The sequence below is a fragment of the Phyllopteryx taeniolatus genome, chromosome 21 (genome assembly GCF_024500385.1).
Source record: "Phyllopteryx taeniolatus isolate TA_2022b chromosome 21, UOR_Ptae_1.2, whole genome shotgun sequence".
NCBI lineage: Eukaryota > Metazoa > Chordata > Actinopteri > Syngnathiformes > Syngnathidae > Phyllopteryx > Phyllopteryx taeniolatus.
The window spans coordinates 11,147,203-11,164,329 of NC_084522.1; the positions used below are offsets into that span (position 1 = coordinate 11,147,203).

General features: G+C 41.6%; 1 protein-coding gene across 3 annotated transcripts in view; it reads left to right on the plus strand.

Annotated features, from left to right (window-relative positions):
• Positions 1-17,127, plus strand: part of myo1g (myosin IG) — a 30,261-nt gene that overhangs the window by 9,874 nt on the left and 3,260 nt on the right. Inside the window, exons 14-21 of one of the 3 annotated variants that reach the window (XM_061760434.1) lie at positions 51-183; positions 3,044-3,210; positions 3,309-3,516; positions 4,014-4,237; positions 4,333-4,477; positions 6,744-6,848; positions 7,878-7,991; positions 9,597-9,754. In XM_061760434.1, coding sequence (XP_061616418.1) covers positions 51-183; positions 3,044-3,210; positions 3,309-3,516; positions 4,014-4,237; positions 4,333-4,477; positions 6,744-6,848; positions 7,878-7,991; positions 9,597-9,754 — 1,254 coding nt within the window. Of the gene's footprint in view, positions 1-50; positions 184-271; positions 1,800-1,819; positions 1,960-3,043; positions 3,211-3,308; positions 3,517-4,013; positions 4,238-4,332; positions 4,478-6,743; positions 6,849-7,877; positions 7,992-9,596; positions 9,755-17,127 lie in introns of those variants that run through there. The other 2 variants (XM_061760435.1, XM_061760437.1) reach the window with 2 other exon arrangements.

The following is a 17,127-nucleotide window of genomic DNA, read 5'->3' on the forward strand; positions in this document are numbered from 1 at the left end:
CTTTTTTTTTGTTTTTTTTTTTGTATCCCCTCCTTTGCTCTCTTTCAAAGCTCCAACCCAGTGATGAAGGAGATGTGGCCAGATGGACAACTCAGCATCACAGAGGTCACCAAGCGACCGCTTACAGCAGCCACCCTCTTTAAAAACTCCATTGTCGCATTAGTGGATAAACTGGCCTGCAAGGTCAGTACTATCTGCTTGGCTTTATCGTCCCTCTCCTTTAGGACAGAGATGCTATAAATGTGCCTTTTTGTTTCTCTGTTTATTGCAGATTTACAATGTGTGTAGCCCAACAAAGTTTACAAGGGTTACCTCATCACTACCCATTCTACCCAAATTCAGATATAATTAAAAGGTCGTATTTTGTCGTCATTCAATATTATAACCAAAGAAATCAAATGTATAATATTTAAGATTTCATGTTATTCTTATTGTAATTGTTTTAGGAATATATACAGTAGATAAATCAACATCTGTTCTTTTATTAGCATTATGTCCATTTTAGAGAGATGTTTTAAGTTATGGCAGTATTAGTAAAGTATAATTTTCCCTGTTTTAGAATCTAAACGGAGTGATTCTTTTTTCTTTTAATTGTTGGGCTGCAGCTGTGCATCAAATTGTACACCTTCGTAAACACACAAACCGTGCGTATGCCTGAATTTTGTTTGATCATTGTGCACGATTTTCACAACAAATTCCCAGATCCTCACCTTTATCTGCGTCATCAGTTCTTTCGTCGGTTAATAATTTTTCCTGCCAACTAGCAAAAATCATTGCAACAATAACCTCCTTTTCGGAGTTAATATGATTAACTTAGAGCCATCCTTTTCTGTAGGTGATGCGGCTCCCTTTATTAACTGAATGAGTCACTGAGCTATTCTGAGATTGCTGACGTAAAGCCTGTTTGTCACCATGCATGATGGCAACATACAGTATGGGCATGGCAATTCTGCCCTTTCCTGTGTTTAAAGGCTAACATGTCGCTTGACCTTATCTTGTCCCGCACAGTTAAGAGTATGTGAAGGCCCCAGAATGTTCTCCGCACCTCTCCCAGCCTCCTCTCGCTGGCTTCGGCCTGTTAGTTTGTGCTGTTGTTTTGGGATAGTCTGGCTCAAGCATCTCATCATAGTTCGGATAAGGTCAAATGAATTCAAACTCTGCTGGCATTTGCTTTTCTCTGGTTCATGTGGATGCTTTTCTTAGCAGGTCGAGAGGAGCACTTACGCTCTCTCTGTCCAACTCATTTTCCACCGAACAGCACGGAGTGAATCAGGGGCTGATTGCACAGAACTGTTTTAAAGTGAAAAGGACTCAAAACAGTGTCATTTTCACTGTTCTGGTTCACACTGCTGAACCAGAGTGTGACAAATTGATATTAAGCGTGCTGTAATTTTTTGTCTGTTGTATATTTTAACCAAAAAATGTCAGGGACCTTTTGTCATTTTCCATACGTCTGCGCCGAATTATACTTGTCAAATAGTGCGTATGTGGCGCATGCATCAGTCTCACGCACAGGTGGACGTCACTGTCAGACCAAAATCTGAATTAGTCGATTAATGCCACACTTAAGGGGTGGGCAGCAACTCCTGAAATCCAAATATGTGTGTACAAGCAAGTTAGTTTTGTTCCCTGTAGGAACTGAGAGAACAAACAATTGTTGCTGTTGTAAATACGCCCTAAAACATAAATACAATAAATAAATAAATAAAATAAAGACAATTGAAACTGCAGTGAAAAATTGAAACACGGCGTAAGCATGTATGACCATCACATATTTCGCTGTATGATGGTGTTGGAGTGCACTTTGTTTCTCATATAGGGAGCATAGCTGTTCCGTAACGAGATATTGTCTCTCCTTGGAGAGCCGTGTTGATGTGAAGGCATTCGTCTGCTACTCCACTGCACTTAAATGTGCTTGGAATCAACTGATACGTTAGATGAGCCTCAGCTTTGCACTTCCAGAGGTCAGTTTTACAGCATGTCTGTCAATCACAGTTAAGAATCAGTGTCCGTCAATCAGTCTTTATTTGTAAAGCGCATTTCTGGAAAGCGCTTCACAGGTGGTTAACAAGCCAATAATAAAATACAATTAAAAATTCAATCCCACAAATTAACTAATAATAAAGTTTCATCAATTGAAAAAAAGAACCCTTGCTAAGATGTTACATATACTTTATATTAAATAAATAAATAAAATAAAATGAACGGTAGATAAAAAAAATGATGGGTGTCAATAAGATATGAAATGGGATGTACTAAAAATAATAATCCTTACATTAAAATGACGTAAATAAATTAATCATAACGTAAATTTGGAATTATTCACCCCTAGTTTACATATACAAAACTACAAGTGCCTTCACTTTGAATGTTTACAGCATAAAATAAGACTCCACTCTTTAATCCATCCCTATATACAGTATGCTTGGGTTGGTGCTGCTGTTTTGGTTAGCAACTCAGTTCAAACAGGCTCACCAGCGAACTACTGGTATTTAATGTTAGTGTATCAACTATAAACTGGGTTAATGACAGATACTAGCCACAAGCCTATTTGGGGGAGGTGTGTTCTGTCAAAAGTGGATGAAGCGTGCCCTTGCTAATTAGAGCAATTTGAGGAAATACGCTATTTTGTAACTCCTGCGAGTGCTAAAAATGGACCATGAATTTTGAAGGGAAAAAAAAAAAGGACCCTGACCTCTTCACTATAAGGCGGCAAATTACGTCCTACAAGCCGATTAGCAAAAAAAAAAAAACAAGTATACAGTAAGTATAAAGTGAAAATTGTTAAAATATAATGCACACATTTAACTTGTGATAATTTGTTTCTGTAGTCCAATGAATTAATCAATTCAAAATCTAAAGCGAAAGAGAATGAGTCAAACCCAGCCATGCAGTTTTCTTTCTCTTCTCACTGTGCGTTTAATGACACATGAGGAAGTTGTATTAACACGACAATGATATTTCTCCTATTCCTTCCGGTAAAGTTCCATTTTTGACACTGAATAAAAACAGCACGCAACTAAGCATCCATCTTTGTTTTCAGGAGCCGTACTATGTACGCTGCATAAAGCCAAATGAGATGAAGTCCCCATTATTGTTTGATGATGCTCGCTGCCAACATCAGGTGGCCTATCTGGGCCTCCTGGAGAACGTCATGGTCCGCAGGGCGGGTTTCGCCTACAGGCAGCCCTACGCTCGCTTCTTGCAGAGGTAAAGAGTGATACTGTACTGTAGGTATCATGCAAGATTGACACATTTCCGTAACAGAGTAAAAAAAAAACACTGCTGCTTTACCCAACATTCTTTAGGTATAAAATGACATGCGAGTACACTTGGCCAAACCACTTGATGGATTCTGACCGGGAGGCTGTGGAGGCCATCGTCAAACAGCACGGTTTCCAGGACGACGTGGCGTACGGCCACACCAAGCTTTTTGTGCGGACGCCGCGGTCTCTCTTCACTTTGGAACAGGAGCGAGCAGCCCTCATCCCCATCCTGGTGCTTTTCCTACAAAAGGTCAGCCCTGTTGGAATTTCTAGCCTTTGCGTCACATACAGTACATGCTTGACTGTCAGAACTTTCTGGAAGTTAAACTTACGTTTCAAGGAAGTTTTATTGAGCTGACAGTCCATTTAAATCCGGATTCTCTTGTATGTCCCAGACATCTCCACTCATACTGATCCCTGTTAATCACTCACTGCAAGCCAGTGTGCATGGTTGGCTTGTAAAGGGGAGCCTGTAGTCATGTGCAGCTTCTGCTCATGTTTAGATGAACTGTATCTGCCAGCTTGAATCCTAATTCTCTCTAGCAGTAATGTGGATAATTAATGCGATGCAGAGCGCAGTTACATAAAAGTCAATTACTTACAATGAAATTACCATCTCCTTTCTTCTGCTAATGACCTAGTTGGATGAGTCTACAGAGAAGTCTTGTTCCTGAATTGGAGCACACGGTTCACAGGCCACAAAGCTCAGCGAGGCACTAACCGACTCTCCGTTTTAAAATCACGTAGGTGTGGCGGGGGGCTCTCGCTCGTATGAAGTGCCGGCGGATGAAGGCCATTTATGCCATCATGGGCTGCTTTAAGCGTTTCAAGGTCAAGGGCCACTTCTGGGAAGTAGAGCAGCGGTTCGCTAATGTCAGAAACATGGCCGACTATGGAAAGAGCGTTACGTGGCCGACTCCGCCAGCCGCTCTCAACCAGTTTCACACCATCACAGTCATGCTTCATCGCAGGTCAGAAATTGCCTTCTTTTGTTGAGACTTTATACTTTACACACAGAATAGGAACACTTGTAAATAATCACCGAAGTACACTGTCTTGTTTTTAGGTGGTGGGCGAGACAGATGGTGAAGAAAATCCCCCCGTCTGACGTCCTCGAGATTCGAGCCAAAGTCTCTGCTCTGACTACTCTTGGTGGTGAGAGAAAAGACTGGGGCTGTAGAAGAGCCTGGGAAAGAGACTATCTGGCCAATGTAAGGATTCCACACTCAACTACGTTCAGTCATCTGTTCTCTTGAGGAAGAACAAAACAAAAATTGGAATCAAGAGAGTGCTATAACCAGAGGTGGCAGAAGTACTCACTCTCTGTACTTAAAGGGCGAGTTTGCAGTGTATAAACTTAGCAAGTTTTGAATGTAGCTATCGAGCCATCCGTTCATCCATTTTCTTCTGCTTATGTGGGGTGGGGATGCTGGGGGCAGCAGCTTAAGCAGGGAAGCCCAGACTTCCCACTCCCCAGCCACTTCATCCAATTCTTCCGGGGGGGGGGTCCCGAGGCGTTCCCGGGCCAACCGGGAGACATAGTCTCTCCAGCATCTCCTGGGTCATCTCCAGGGCCTCCTCCCAGTGGGACATGCCCGGAACACCTTACCAGGGAGGTCTCCAGGAGACATCTCACAATCTCCGCCAGCACCCCCTCCCCTGACTATCTGCCATGGGGGCACACTTGACGGGGGATGCCTAGGGCGCATACACTTCGACCTGTTAGTTTTCTGGCGGAAAATCTCTTTCTTTCTAAAAACAACAACAACAAAACGTAGCTAACTGCTATCTCCCCCTTTAAGTACAAAGACCTGTGCTCACCACAAGAGGACCTTTACTCTATCCTTCTCACATCCTTATGACTTTTAGGAAACATCATGAAAATCCCTGGCCTTTCATTTCCTCGTTTTTTTTTTTTTTTTTTTGCTTTCACATGAGCTTTGCATGCTAAATGCAACCTGAATGTCTTGTGTTTTTTTTTAGACTCAACAATAATCTGCTGTGAATGGATATAAAGTAGATGTGAAAACTCTAGCAAGCAAACAATGTGACTGAGGCACTTGTGAGCGCACTCGCCCTCGAATGAATCCCACACTCTGTTCTTTTAGTCGCTAATCTGAGCTTGTTTGCTGGCAGCAGGCTTTCAGACTTGCCTGCAGGGAGCGTGAACATGACTTCAGCACAGTCCTGAGTCACTCCTCCCATGTGTTTCTGACTGCCCGTGACTCGAAAGTCTCAGTCAGGCCGCCGACTTCACGTGTTTGGACTTAATTCTACAAAGACCGATAAATGCACGTCATGCAGCATGCCCGATGTTAAATGCATGACAGATTGAGTACAGAGAGAAGAAAAGAAGTTGAGGAAATGTTCTAAATCAAAAGAAACTGATTGCATTCTGTAGCACATATAATTTGTCATTTTTAAGTGGATTATTATGATGGTGAGCCTTATTGTTTATTATGTTTATGTTCATTTAAGCCTGTCTTTCCAAAACCTAATTTTAAGCCATTTTGCTGATGTCAAGCATGCACATAATTTATGAGTGTGGGGCTTTTTGTGTCATGTTTGCTGTTGTAAATTGATGTCTGTTGTGCTCTTTATATGCATTTTATTGATGTCGCGGTAATACAATATACTGTATAGTTCTGTGTCCCAGGGAGCATACACATTTCTAATTTGGGTCTTGGGCTGAAAATTTGTGTCACTAGATTGTCAATACTAGGTGTATGCCAAATATCAAGAACTACATGAGAGGGGCAAAAAGCACATCTAATTTATATATGGTGCAGTTTAAAACCTTTGTATATTATAAACACAGTATTGAGCACACTCTTAAATGAATACCTCTCTTTATGGTGTCAGTTAAAATTGATAATTGTTTTTTAATTTATCTTAGGATCTCATCAGATTCTGCAAGTGTGGCTGCTGAGAGTCAGATGTGTATGAGGTGCTGTGCCGAGTTTTTTTGGTGTGATTGAGAATTTTTTGCGGTGTGAGTGAGAGGATTTTTCCTGTGAATGGGTGTGATTGAGAGTTTTATTTGTGTGAGTGAGATTCTTGCTGTTGTGACTGAGAGTTTTTTAAAATGTTTTTATTACTGCACCTCATAGAGGTGGTTTCTACGACACACCAAATAAAGTCGAGTTTATGCTGTGTAGCATAAACCACCAGCATGACAATTGTCTCATCTCTAAAATAATATAATTGGCTGACAATAACCACACTGCTGTGAGGGAGGGAATAAAAGTCCCCATTACTCTATGAAGACTAGCCAGAATTAGCAATGCAGCAACAGTGGGCAGCTGCTGATGTTTGCTGATATGGAAGCCAGTCAGTACAGGACAACATAACAGCACTTTAGTTTAGACTGCATGTCAATCACTGCCCACTAGTAGCTATTGAGATGCAAACCTATACGATCTGTGGAGTAGCACCAGCTGCTTTCTCCCAATGAATACACGTCTTTGATTCCCGCAGGTGCGAGACTGCCCCCAATCCAGTTCCGGCTTTACTCGCTTCTCCCGGGAGCTGAGGAACAAAGACCAGTACAGTCAAGTCCTCTTTTCGGGCTTCTGTAGGAAGGTGAATCTCATGGGAAATGCTTGAAAATGAAATGTGTTCTGTAGCCACATGGATCTCCTTTTATTTGCTGCCTAATTTTTAATTTAGGCAACATGTTCGCCTGAGAATTTACTAGGAAGTCATACAAAAAGATAATTTATAACAATATTCCAGCATTAAGACGTGTGCAGGCTTGTGCGTATGTTAGAATCGTCATATTATACTCCACATACACGAAAGCTATACTGCACTTAAAAAAGCTACCCAAATAAGTAGTATAACAATAAATATCCCAAATGCACAGGTATGTGACTTTTGTGCTCATTCCGAATTGTACATCGTACTAATTCTAGTAAATGAGCAAATACTTCTCTGTTGCACTCTTCTCCATGCCAACCTCCTGCTTCTTTGCTAGCACTGTTCATATTACAGATTTCAAGATTTTTTTTTTATGGTCTATGATCTATATGATCAGGACGTAGAGAAGAATTAAAATGCTGTTTTGCTGTCTCTCTCTCTCTCTCTCTCTCTCTCTCTCTCTCTCTCTCTCTAGTAGACACATAAATAGACAAATAGAAGAAAATTTGCTTTGTTCAAGCAGCAGTTCAGTGTCACGTAATTTGGCTGTGGAGTAGAATGCAATATATTAGCAGCATGTTTAAGACTGATCACACAAATGTGCAAATTGTACATTCACAACTCTGAAAAAGTAACATAAAGAGAGAAGAAAAAATAGCCAAATATACTCTGAAAGTCATTGAACTGAGTGCAGACAGCTTGAGGACCTGCTTGTTATTTAGCAGAATATGCTCTTATAATCTCCCAGTGGATAATAACGGCCACATTTTCCGCTTCAAGGACAATGGAGAGTGTAGCCATAAAAATCTAGCTGCCGCTTTAAAATTCTATTCACAGGATTTGTTTTGTTCTTTTGCTTTCCTGTCATATGAGCTGATTCTCGAACATGGGATAGCTGGGAAGATCCTGCAAGTTATAAAAAATACTCGCATTGTGGATCATAACCCTTTTTTTTCTTGTACTCTTCCTTAGATAAATAGGTTCAACAAAAGCAGCGACCGTGGCATTCTCGTCACAGACAAGTGCTTCTACAAATTAGAGCCAAAGAAACAGTACAAGGTCCTAAAGCGAATTCCCTTGGACACTGTAAGTATTAACATGCTGCAATTTGCATGCATGATATATACGGTACGTACAGTACATAGACCCTACCTTGAGCGCGGCATCGTATGTCACCATCGCTGCCATATGTAATGTGTCAAAGTAGAGTGACGGGCGAAGATGCCTCATTCATTTGAACTATCAACTGTGTTTTTCATTACATTTCATTATATACAAATACACAATGAGATCCATTCATTAAATTAGTAAAGAGAGTGCAGCATTTGTATTCACTGACAAATAGCTGTCTTGCTTCCATCACGCATCACCATGTTTTTGACCTTGACCTGTGACACGAGCCTTTTAGATTTCTGTCAGATGCAATGAGTGCAGATGACAGAGCAGCGGTCTACATTTCTTCATGTTGTTTATACTCTTACTCTGTGTCTGACCTGGATAAGACTCCGAACCCTCCGTATGAGCAGCGGTGCTTAATGGCAGCTATCTTTAGCCGCTCCATTGTTGCTGCTGCCTAATGATGCTGTTTAACCTCTGGCATGTTTTCAGCCCTTTATCTTGCTCTCTCTATCTTGCTCACCAAAACCACTACATGCTGGACATGCAGAAAATGTGCATGCTGTTGATAATGACAGCTTTTTGTGAGCTAGCTCACAACGGCACCTTTAACTTCCACTTGTCACACTCTGGTTCAAATCACGGCATTTTCCGGGGCAGTTCTGTCTTCTGCAAATGCTGACTTCGGCTTTTGTTACCATGACGACGAGGGCGAACCTAGGGCATGAAGTGAGTGGCTATTTAGCTTTGCCACTGTCACTATATTTAGCAACAATTATTTTTATTTCAAATCACATGCCACCCCAACATGCCCCGACTCTTAAAGACACAGCTCTAACACACACACATAGTACAATATGTAGACCTACAGCATTTTTTTTTTAATACGTTTTATACTTAAATTTTAATTTTTTTGTCAAATATCTTCACAATGTGTGAAAGCTATGTTTTTAACAGGTTTTAATATGCTTACGCGTGTGCGAGGGATAAAAGGATATAAAATTTGACTTTGTATATGGTCTCTATAGCGCTGATTTTCACCTGTTGCGGAGTGTGGAATGTATCCCCGCAATGAACCTGGGTTCACTGGACAGATTAATTTAAAATTTGTAATTTAGTCTCAATGGCGCCCACTTCACACCACGGGCAACATTTTTCTCACCCTTGATACAGTACATGAGTTTAATAATTTGTTGATTTTATCCATCACATGTTCTCATCCAGGGGATATGCTACACCATATAACAAGATTATAACAATCCTTGACATTTTTCAACCAATAGATTTACATTCTTTTAATGCCTGTCAATGCACAACATTCTTGCTTATGAGCGTATAGTGCACGTGAGCAATTAAAATGCTGGGAAAAGCAGTAGCCGGCAGTTAACAAGAAGAAGTAAATTATTTAAACGTTTGACGGGGCAGAAATATCAATCTTGTCACAGTTGACCCCATTATAGGAAAATAAAAGAAATGTAGAAATGGTTCATGAAAAGTTCACAAGGCTTCATAACATATTAGTTGCAGCAGGCAATGAAATCCACTCAACCCACAACTATATGTTTATCTTCACAGCTAACAGGACTGAGCGTGACCAGTGGAGTTGACCAGATGGTGATACTGCACATATCCTTGCAGGATGACATTCTACTGTGCTTGCAATGTGGGGAACTATGTCCCGAACAGGACCGTGTCGGTGAGCTGGTGGGAACGTTGGTGGACCACTTCACACGGTCAGTGATACTTTAGAATGAGGAGCCATAAATGGATTACTTCCGACATTAGACAGCTCATTGATCTGAGGTAATTTGAACTGGCATTTATGCAATAAGACAACTTCATCACTGCCTAGAGTCATAAATCAGTATAAGCAATAACCACCATACATATATGATGCATGAGGAAGGTGGTTGGGGCGTTAAAAGAAGTTAGTAGGTGAAAAGATGGTTGGTGTTCTACTGGAAATCTTTCAACCTTCACAGCGTCAGTTCGCCAAAGCACACAACCTTAAGTAAGAATAATACTATCCATCCGGCCATCCATTTTCTATATGGATTGTTCTCATTAGGGTCACCTAATGACTGGAAAGTAGTCCAGGCTTAAGTCTGCCTTTTGCCTGAAGTCAGCTGGTTATAGGCTCCATCTCCCTGCGACCCTGAACAAGATAAGTGGGGAAGGAAATGGTGGAAGGATGAGCTAAAGAAGTATTAAATTACTTAGTCCCATGCATAATAGAAATTACGCGCAACCAATTCCTGCACTCTGCAAAGGAGGTCGAAGCATTTCCTTTCGGTTCAGGGGATTGGCGGAGTCCTATGACAGGAAACCAGGACAAAGCAACTATAGAAATATTAAAGGTCTCCAAATTAATTTTCATTTTTACATAAGATATCTTCAAGAACCAGCATAGATGACCATATCTGACGTTAAAGCATAGTTTGTGTTTACATATATATATATATATATATATATATATATACACACAAACAAGTACCTAACTTTTGTCCAAAGACACCAGCCATAAAGAAAACAATTTTTTTGCAAATTCGGGTTCCAACCATAATGTCATCAGCCCCTAGTTATGCTCGTTATCGCACAGGAAGTCAGCTAACCTGTTTTCTGGGTTTGGTCACGTGCCGTTCCGCATAAACCGGATTGTGCAGCATGCAGTGACTTACACATCAGAAGCATTCCCAAGTGTATGTTAGACTATTATCTAAAAATACAGTACCTGACAACCTCCAAAGTTGTGTAATTCTGAGTTTGACCAACCTTTTTCAAAGTTGCACGAAACTTCAGTGTCATCAGCCTTCCTATATGTCGGCCAACCTCATCAGAGATGAACATTTTGAGCCTCTCACTCATATAGTTTCTGGATGACACCCCCCCACCTATCCCCCCCCTTCCTGTTCAAAGGTCCCAAAAAAGACAAAGTCTTAATTTCAAATCGGCGGCACGGTGGACAACTGGTTAGAGCGTCAGCCTCACAGTTCTGAGGACCCGGGTTCAATCCCCGGCCCCGCCTGTGTGGAGTTTGCATGTTCTCCCTGTGCCTGCGTGGATTTTCCCCGGGCACTCCGGTTTCCTCCCACATCCCAAAATCATGCATTAATTGGAGACTCTAAATTGCCCGTAGGTGTGAATGTGAGTGCGGATGGTTGTTTGTTTGTATGTGCCCTGCGATTGGCTGGCAACCAGTTCAGGGTGTAGCCCGCCTCCTGCCCGATGATAGCTGGGATAGGCTCCAGCACGCCCGCGACCCTAGTGAGGAGAAGCGGCTCAGACAATGGATGGATGGAAATATGGAAATCATATTCTTACCATTCATCACTGTCATGGTGTCATGTTTGCGCACCTGCTGTGAATTACTGCTGCCGCATGAATCAGTCACGTTGACATTTATCACATCCATCACTCTAAACGTGAATGCTGTTTATAGATGTGATTACTGGAAGATACACCCTGCATGTTTTCACACCTTGCAGACTGTTAACACTAGAAAATACATTTGATTGCTTGGCCTCCAGTGCTGGTGAGAGAACCGCTTGCACATTGTTATCGTCACCAAATAAACGAGGTGACTCCCTCATGTCCAGGTTATTTGACTTTTAAAAAATAAATAAATAAATAAGAAAAAATTAAAAATATATATATATACTTTTTTTTTGTCTGGAGGGCAGTTGTGAAGCCAGGCAGTTTTATTAGTTTTAGATTATTGTGTTTTTTGTTCACTGGGGAGCATTGCGACAGCTGCATTGCTCTTCTCGGTGTTGCAGAGGCACCTATTGGGAGAAGGTTTCAACCCCCCTTCCTGGCTTGCCTTTGTGACACCATCTGTGGTGAATGGAAGAGGTTGTGACCCTTGATGAGGCTGCTTAGCAAAAAGAAACTTACGAAACAAAGTCGGGGTGAGTTGTGGAAGCGTGTGAGCCCACAGAGGCTGGAGGGGTTGACGGCATAGAGAATGATACACTCTTACGCTTTCCTCTGTCAGGAAATGGGATATTGGAATATGCGAGTCACGTACATGTCATTCTATTAGGGATGTTGGGGGACTGGTCACAGGAGGATTCCGTACATTTTTAACACGTTCACTGCCATTGACGGCTTTAGAAGTCAAATATCCATGTTAACTGGGAAGGCTGGCATTGAATGATTTAAGTGCTGGTCCTCTTGCTCTGATATGAAGAAGACAAAAGTTGATGCCGTGGACAGAATTTCTGTGTGGCAGCTGAGTTGCGGGGTTGCTTAAAACTGGGTCACCGAAAGCATCATTTTAAGCACATGCTAAAATGTGACTTCAAAGTGCGTCATGTCACATCTCTCACTCTTGTTCCCTCGATGAAACGCAGTCCTCCTCCCATCGTCTGTCAATCTTTCCTGTATGTACCCCAACAGCATGCATCCTATCACCTCTTTCTGTCTGTCTCTGGCTTTCTCTTCCTGTCACCTCATTTCTCTTATCACCGTAGCCTAGAATGTCACCACACTATCTGAAATAGCGGTTCTCTCAAAGATACAATCTATACTAAATTTAACAAAAAAGGTGCATTTTGACTGCTTTTCTCCGAGAACTAGATATCTTCCAAGGACCATTGTGTATCATTTATGGGACCTAGGATTTTATTTCTCGGGTAATTTATCTACCGACCTTACTACGGCTGAAAAGCGAAGTGCGGGCTCAGCATTTATTTCTGAAGACAACTCAGACGGAATTGGACACGAAAGTCGGAAGCAAAATACTGCACGGTTAAATTACTTAGTGAAACAAGTAAGAGAGAAGCTAAAATTTTAAATCAGGACATGTTAAAAATATTCTTAAAATACACTAACAACCGCTGTACAGGACCAGCAAATGGTTTGAACGCCTTGATGCCTTGCCATCATCGATCGTTTGAATGTGGTGGTGGGGGTGAAACAAAAACAACAGACCCTCACGTGATATGCAAAGTGGAGGCTGAACTGGTTGCCACAAAGGTACCCACCAAATACCACGGATGCTTCGGAACACTCCACCCTTGTCCCCTTGGGAGACAAATAAAGGCTGTTTCTTCTGTTATTGATTTGCATCCAAGCCAAAAAGGAACAGGTATATGACCATCTTAAATATAACAAAGCAATACATTTGTGGGTACCACTGATTGTACCTTTAAATGTACTTTTTCCTTTGAGAGCATGACCAATGGACATCTGTGTGTTGGTATGTATAATGTGTGTATACGTGTGTATACGTGTGTATTGTGGTGGTGGTTGGGGAGTGTAGTGGGTCGAACTTGTGGACCATCTGCTGGGACAGCTGGGGGTGCATGAGTGGGCTCAAGGCGGGATTTAGGGTATGATCTGTCCCAGCCTTAGTAGACAAGCTAGGGTTCGTTGTTTGACTTGGGGATTTTAGTCATGCCATCAACTTTTCCAGCATTCCGATTTGCAGCTTGTCTGTAGTTTAGTATGTTGTACGCTTTCTTTCCCCAAGCTATGTCTCTCATATTCTAAATTATCATTTATGAATATGGAAAGAGCTTAGATGGTTTTAAATTCATCACCATCTTCTGGGTCACCCCTCCCTTTGCTGTTGCAGTTAGAAACAGAATCCTACCTCTCAAGCATATGTCAGCTGTCTTGTAATGTGGTTTAAATGGCCGCAGAGAAGCGGCCACATGCTGCCTGCTTATTCGCTGGCAGACTTGTTGATGTCTGATTTCGTTGGCCGACCTGCAGCTCATGTGCAGTCACTTAAAGCGGACGTGAGCGAAATGTGGCCATTTCAAATGAACTCTTTAGGCCGTGAGTGGCGTTACTCTAGTCTTGAAATAGCTTCCTCTGTCCCCCTTCCTCTGTTTTTTCTCCCTCAGTGGCTGTCCTCAATGTGTTTGTCTGTCTGGCCCAACTCGAGTGGCTGCTGGTGTTCTGCCCTCTCATCGGTTAGATCGCCCCTGAATCCCACTTCTAGCTTCTGCTAACTTTTGATTTGTTGGATTAGGATCAGTGGGAATGCGGTTTTGATCGTATGGTGAGTAACTATAGCAACGGCTAGTAACTCAGGTGGAAGTAAATGGTGTGTAGACACTGACCTATTTCTTACTCAGTTCCCATTGACCTGCTGGGTCATGTGGTTCCAGCATCTGTGTAAAGGCTGCAGCACACAATAAAACATCTTGCGAGGCTGGCCCTTTGCTGTTGAACAAATAAGTAAATCATACAATTTGCACGTGCGCTGCATCCATTAATCCATTATTATTATTATTATTATTATTATCAAATAGTCCACACATACACAACTCATGTCTACAACGACAAGGCTATTTTAAAGACAAATATTTCCCCACTCCAATGTCAAAAAACAAAATACTTAGTCGACACTACAAAGTTGACAAAAAATTATAACTAGGGATTCACATAATATAAAATAATATAACGGATCAATAATATGTTGTCAGTATTCGGACTCCATTACATTACAAGACTCCCTTTTGTCCGAGTATCTTGAAGCCTTTTTGGCTACTAACCTCAAAACTATTTCTATTTCAAAAGACCCCTTTGTCCTGTTGAGCAGCAAGTGATGCACCAACTCTAAATTGACCTCAGACTGAAGCAGGACAAACAAACAAACTGGCACAATGATGACGTGTTGACCAAGTAAAGGCTGACCCAACTGGCAACATTCCCACACAGAAAGTGAGCACATGAGCACGGAATGTGGATCAAAAGTTTACTTGGCCTGCAAATAGCCTGAATGTCCATCGTTGAATGTCAATCTTTCTAATCAGGCAAAGGGGCTATACTGTCCGTCGGGTTAGAATGATGTTTCCATAAACTTGAAATATACTAGTGATAATGATACTAAACCTGCAATTGATGCTGTTGACAGAACTTCCGCTACAATGCGGTGATATTGATCTTTAAAAAAACATTTTTTTTTAAACATCTACCACGTGCATGTGGAAGGAAACTGGAGTGCACGGAACAAACTCGCCCCTGCACAGTGAGAACATGCAAACTCCACACACAAATGCCAACGCCGAGATTCAAACCCCAAACCTCAGAATTGTGAGGCAAACGTGCTAACCACTCTTCTCTGTGCTGCCCCACGTTCCATTTTTTTGTCCTCTAAAGCTGACTCACAGACATCGTCTTTAATTTGAGGACTTGACCACAAGGAACACATCACACTTGATGATACTCTACTGTTAATGATTCAGGACATGTGCAAAATGATGAAAATATTCGTCAGTGATCACAGTTTGCTCCACTGTTGTCAAAGTATGACTCATTCCCCCCCCCCCCCCCCCCCCCCCAGAATGGCCCCTGACAAGAATCAAGTGGCTGGGTGCAGCCGGCTGAAATAGCCCAACTGTTTCTGACAGCAGTGTTGCTTATTAAAATCGGTGAGATTGCTGATGATTTATGCAATGACGACATTTACCCTGCAGGATAGATAGTCAGGTAACTCGAATGATTTAGCCCACGTGCCCTATTCTGATGTGGATTTTAAATGCTGCCGTTGCCCTGGCGATGGTTCAGTAGTGGTTAAAGTGATTTAAGAATGGGGATTTAGGAGAAGACATTTCAGGCGTCTGTTGCAAAGCGGGCTTCTAACTGCTCAGAGAAAAATTGGCAATGAAAGAAAGGCAGACTGAAAAAAAACATTTTGTATTTTTCAATTGAATCAAAGCCAAGTATCCACTTTTTGTTCGGTCTCTTTATGACTCCTCAGGGCCTGACCTTGCTCACATTTTGCTTGCCTCTGTCAGTTCTATCACACTTTCTGCTGCTTGATTCCCTCCTGAGACCCAATTACACCTGAAGAAGGTGACAGTGAGTGAGACAAAGTTTGGGCAGGAAAGAGGGCAGCAGCAACACTGATGCAAAAGTTGACAAAATGAGTGATGGAGTCGAGGAAAAGGTGGTGCAAAGATGACACCCGCCCTTATAATCTGTCACACCGTGCAGCACGGTGCGTTCTGTCAGAATGTTCTCGACGTGTCTTGTGCTTGTGTGATGTTGTCAGTCGGAAGGATCGTTTTGAGTGAATGTCACCACCACTTGGTGCACTTCCTAATCTGACAGACCCTGACACAAAGAGTTTGTCTCTTGCAGTCACTTGCTACCCGTTGCAGCTCATCTACACCACTATAAACAATATACAAACAACAACAAAAATCCCAGTTTTTATGGTGTCCCTGACATTTGGGTGAATAATGTGTGCGCATTATTTTATGCTTGTTTTCACTATAATTCTATAACTTGCCTTGTCCACGTGCAAAGTTCAAAATGCGCCAATGATTCAGAAGATAATAATGAAGAGGACATGAATACGATCTGAATGAGTATATAATAAACAACAGTATGAATTGATCTGCCTGGAATAAGTCTGAGCTCTGGAATTAGCGACTGCATTGGGATGCTGCTTGAAGTGGGAGTTCCTCTTCAATTAGCAGATGGATTTATCTTTTTTCATTGGACAGTGACAATAAATGAATTTCCAAAACATTTCAAACGGTGCGTCAACCAGTAAACCAGCAACAATGTACAGTTAATTGATCAGATCGATAATGAAACAAGTGTCTATTATTATTTAATTGTGCAATTAGTCTTATTAGTGAAATACTATCATAATACATGCATTGTGGCAAGATATAAGAGCCACATTTAAAAATGCATTAGGCAAGAAATTGTTGGTACAAATGTGGTTTAGTAAGGTTTTAAACTGAGACATTGATTCGATAGCTCTAAAAGGCGTCTCAATGTCATGTGAGAAACAAAGGATTAGTATTAGTGCTTAGTAAATGATACAATAATCCATCCAGCCGTTATCTATAGCGCTTGTTCTCATTACGATCGCGAGTAAATTGGAGCCTATCCTTGATGTCTTTGGGCGAGAGGCAGAGTCCACTCTGGACTATTCGCCAGCCAATCACAGGGCACAGATAGACAACTACAGAGAATTTAGACTTCATTTAACCTAACACTCATGTTTTGTTTACCAAATAACATTAAATGCATTAATATGCATTACGCATTCAATGTATATTATTTAAAGACTCCTTTCGGAACACATAAGGAAACTGTAGCTAAAGTCACTCAAACATCAATAATGTGAGCCAGT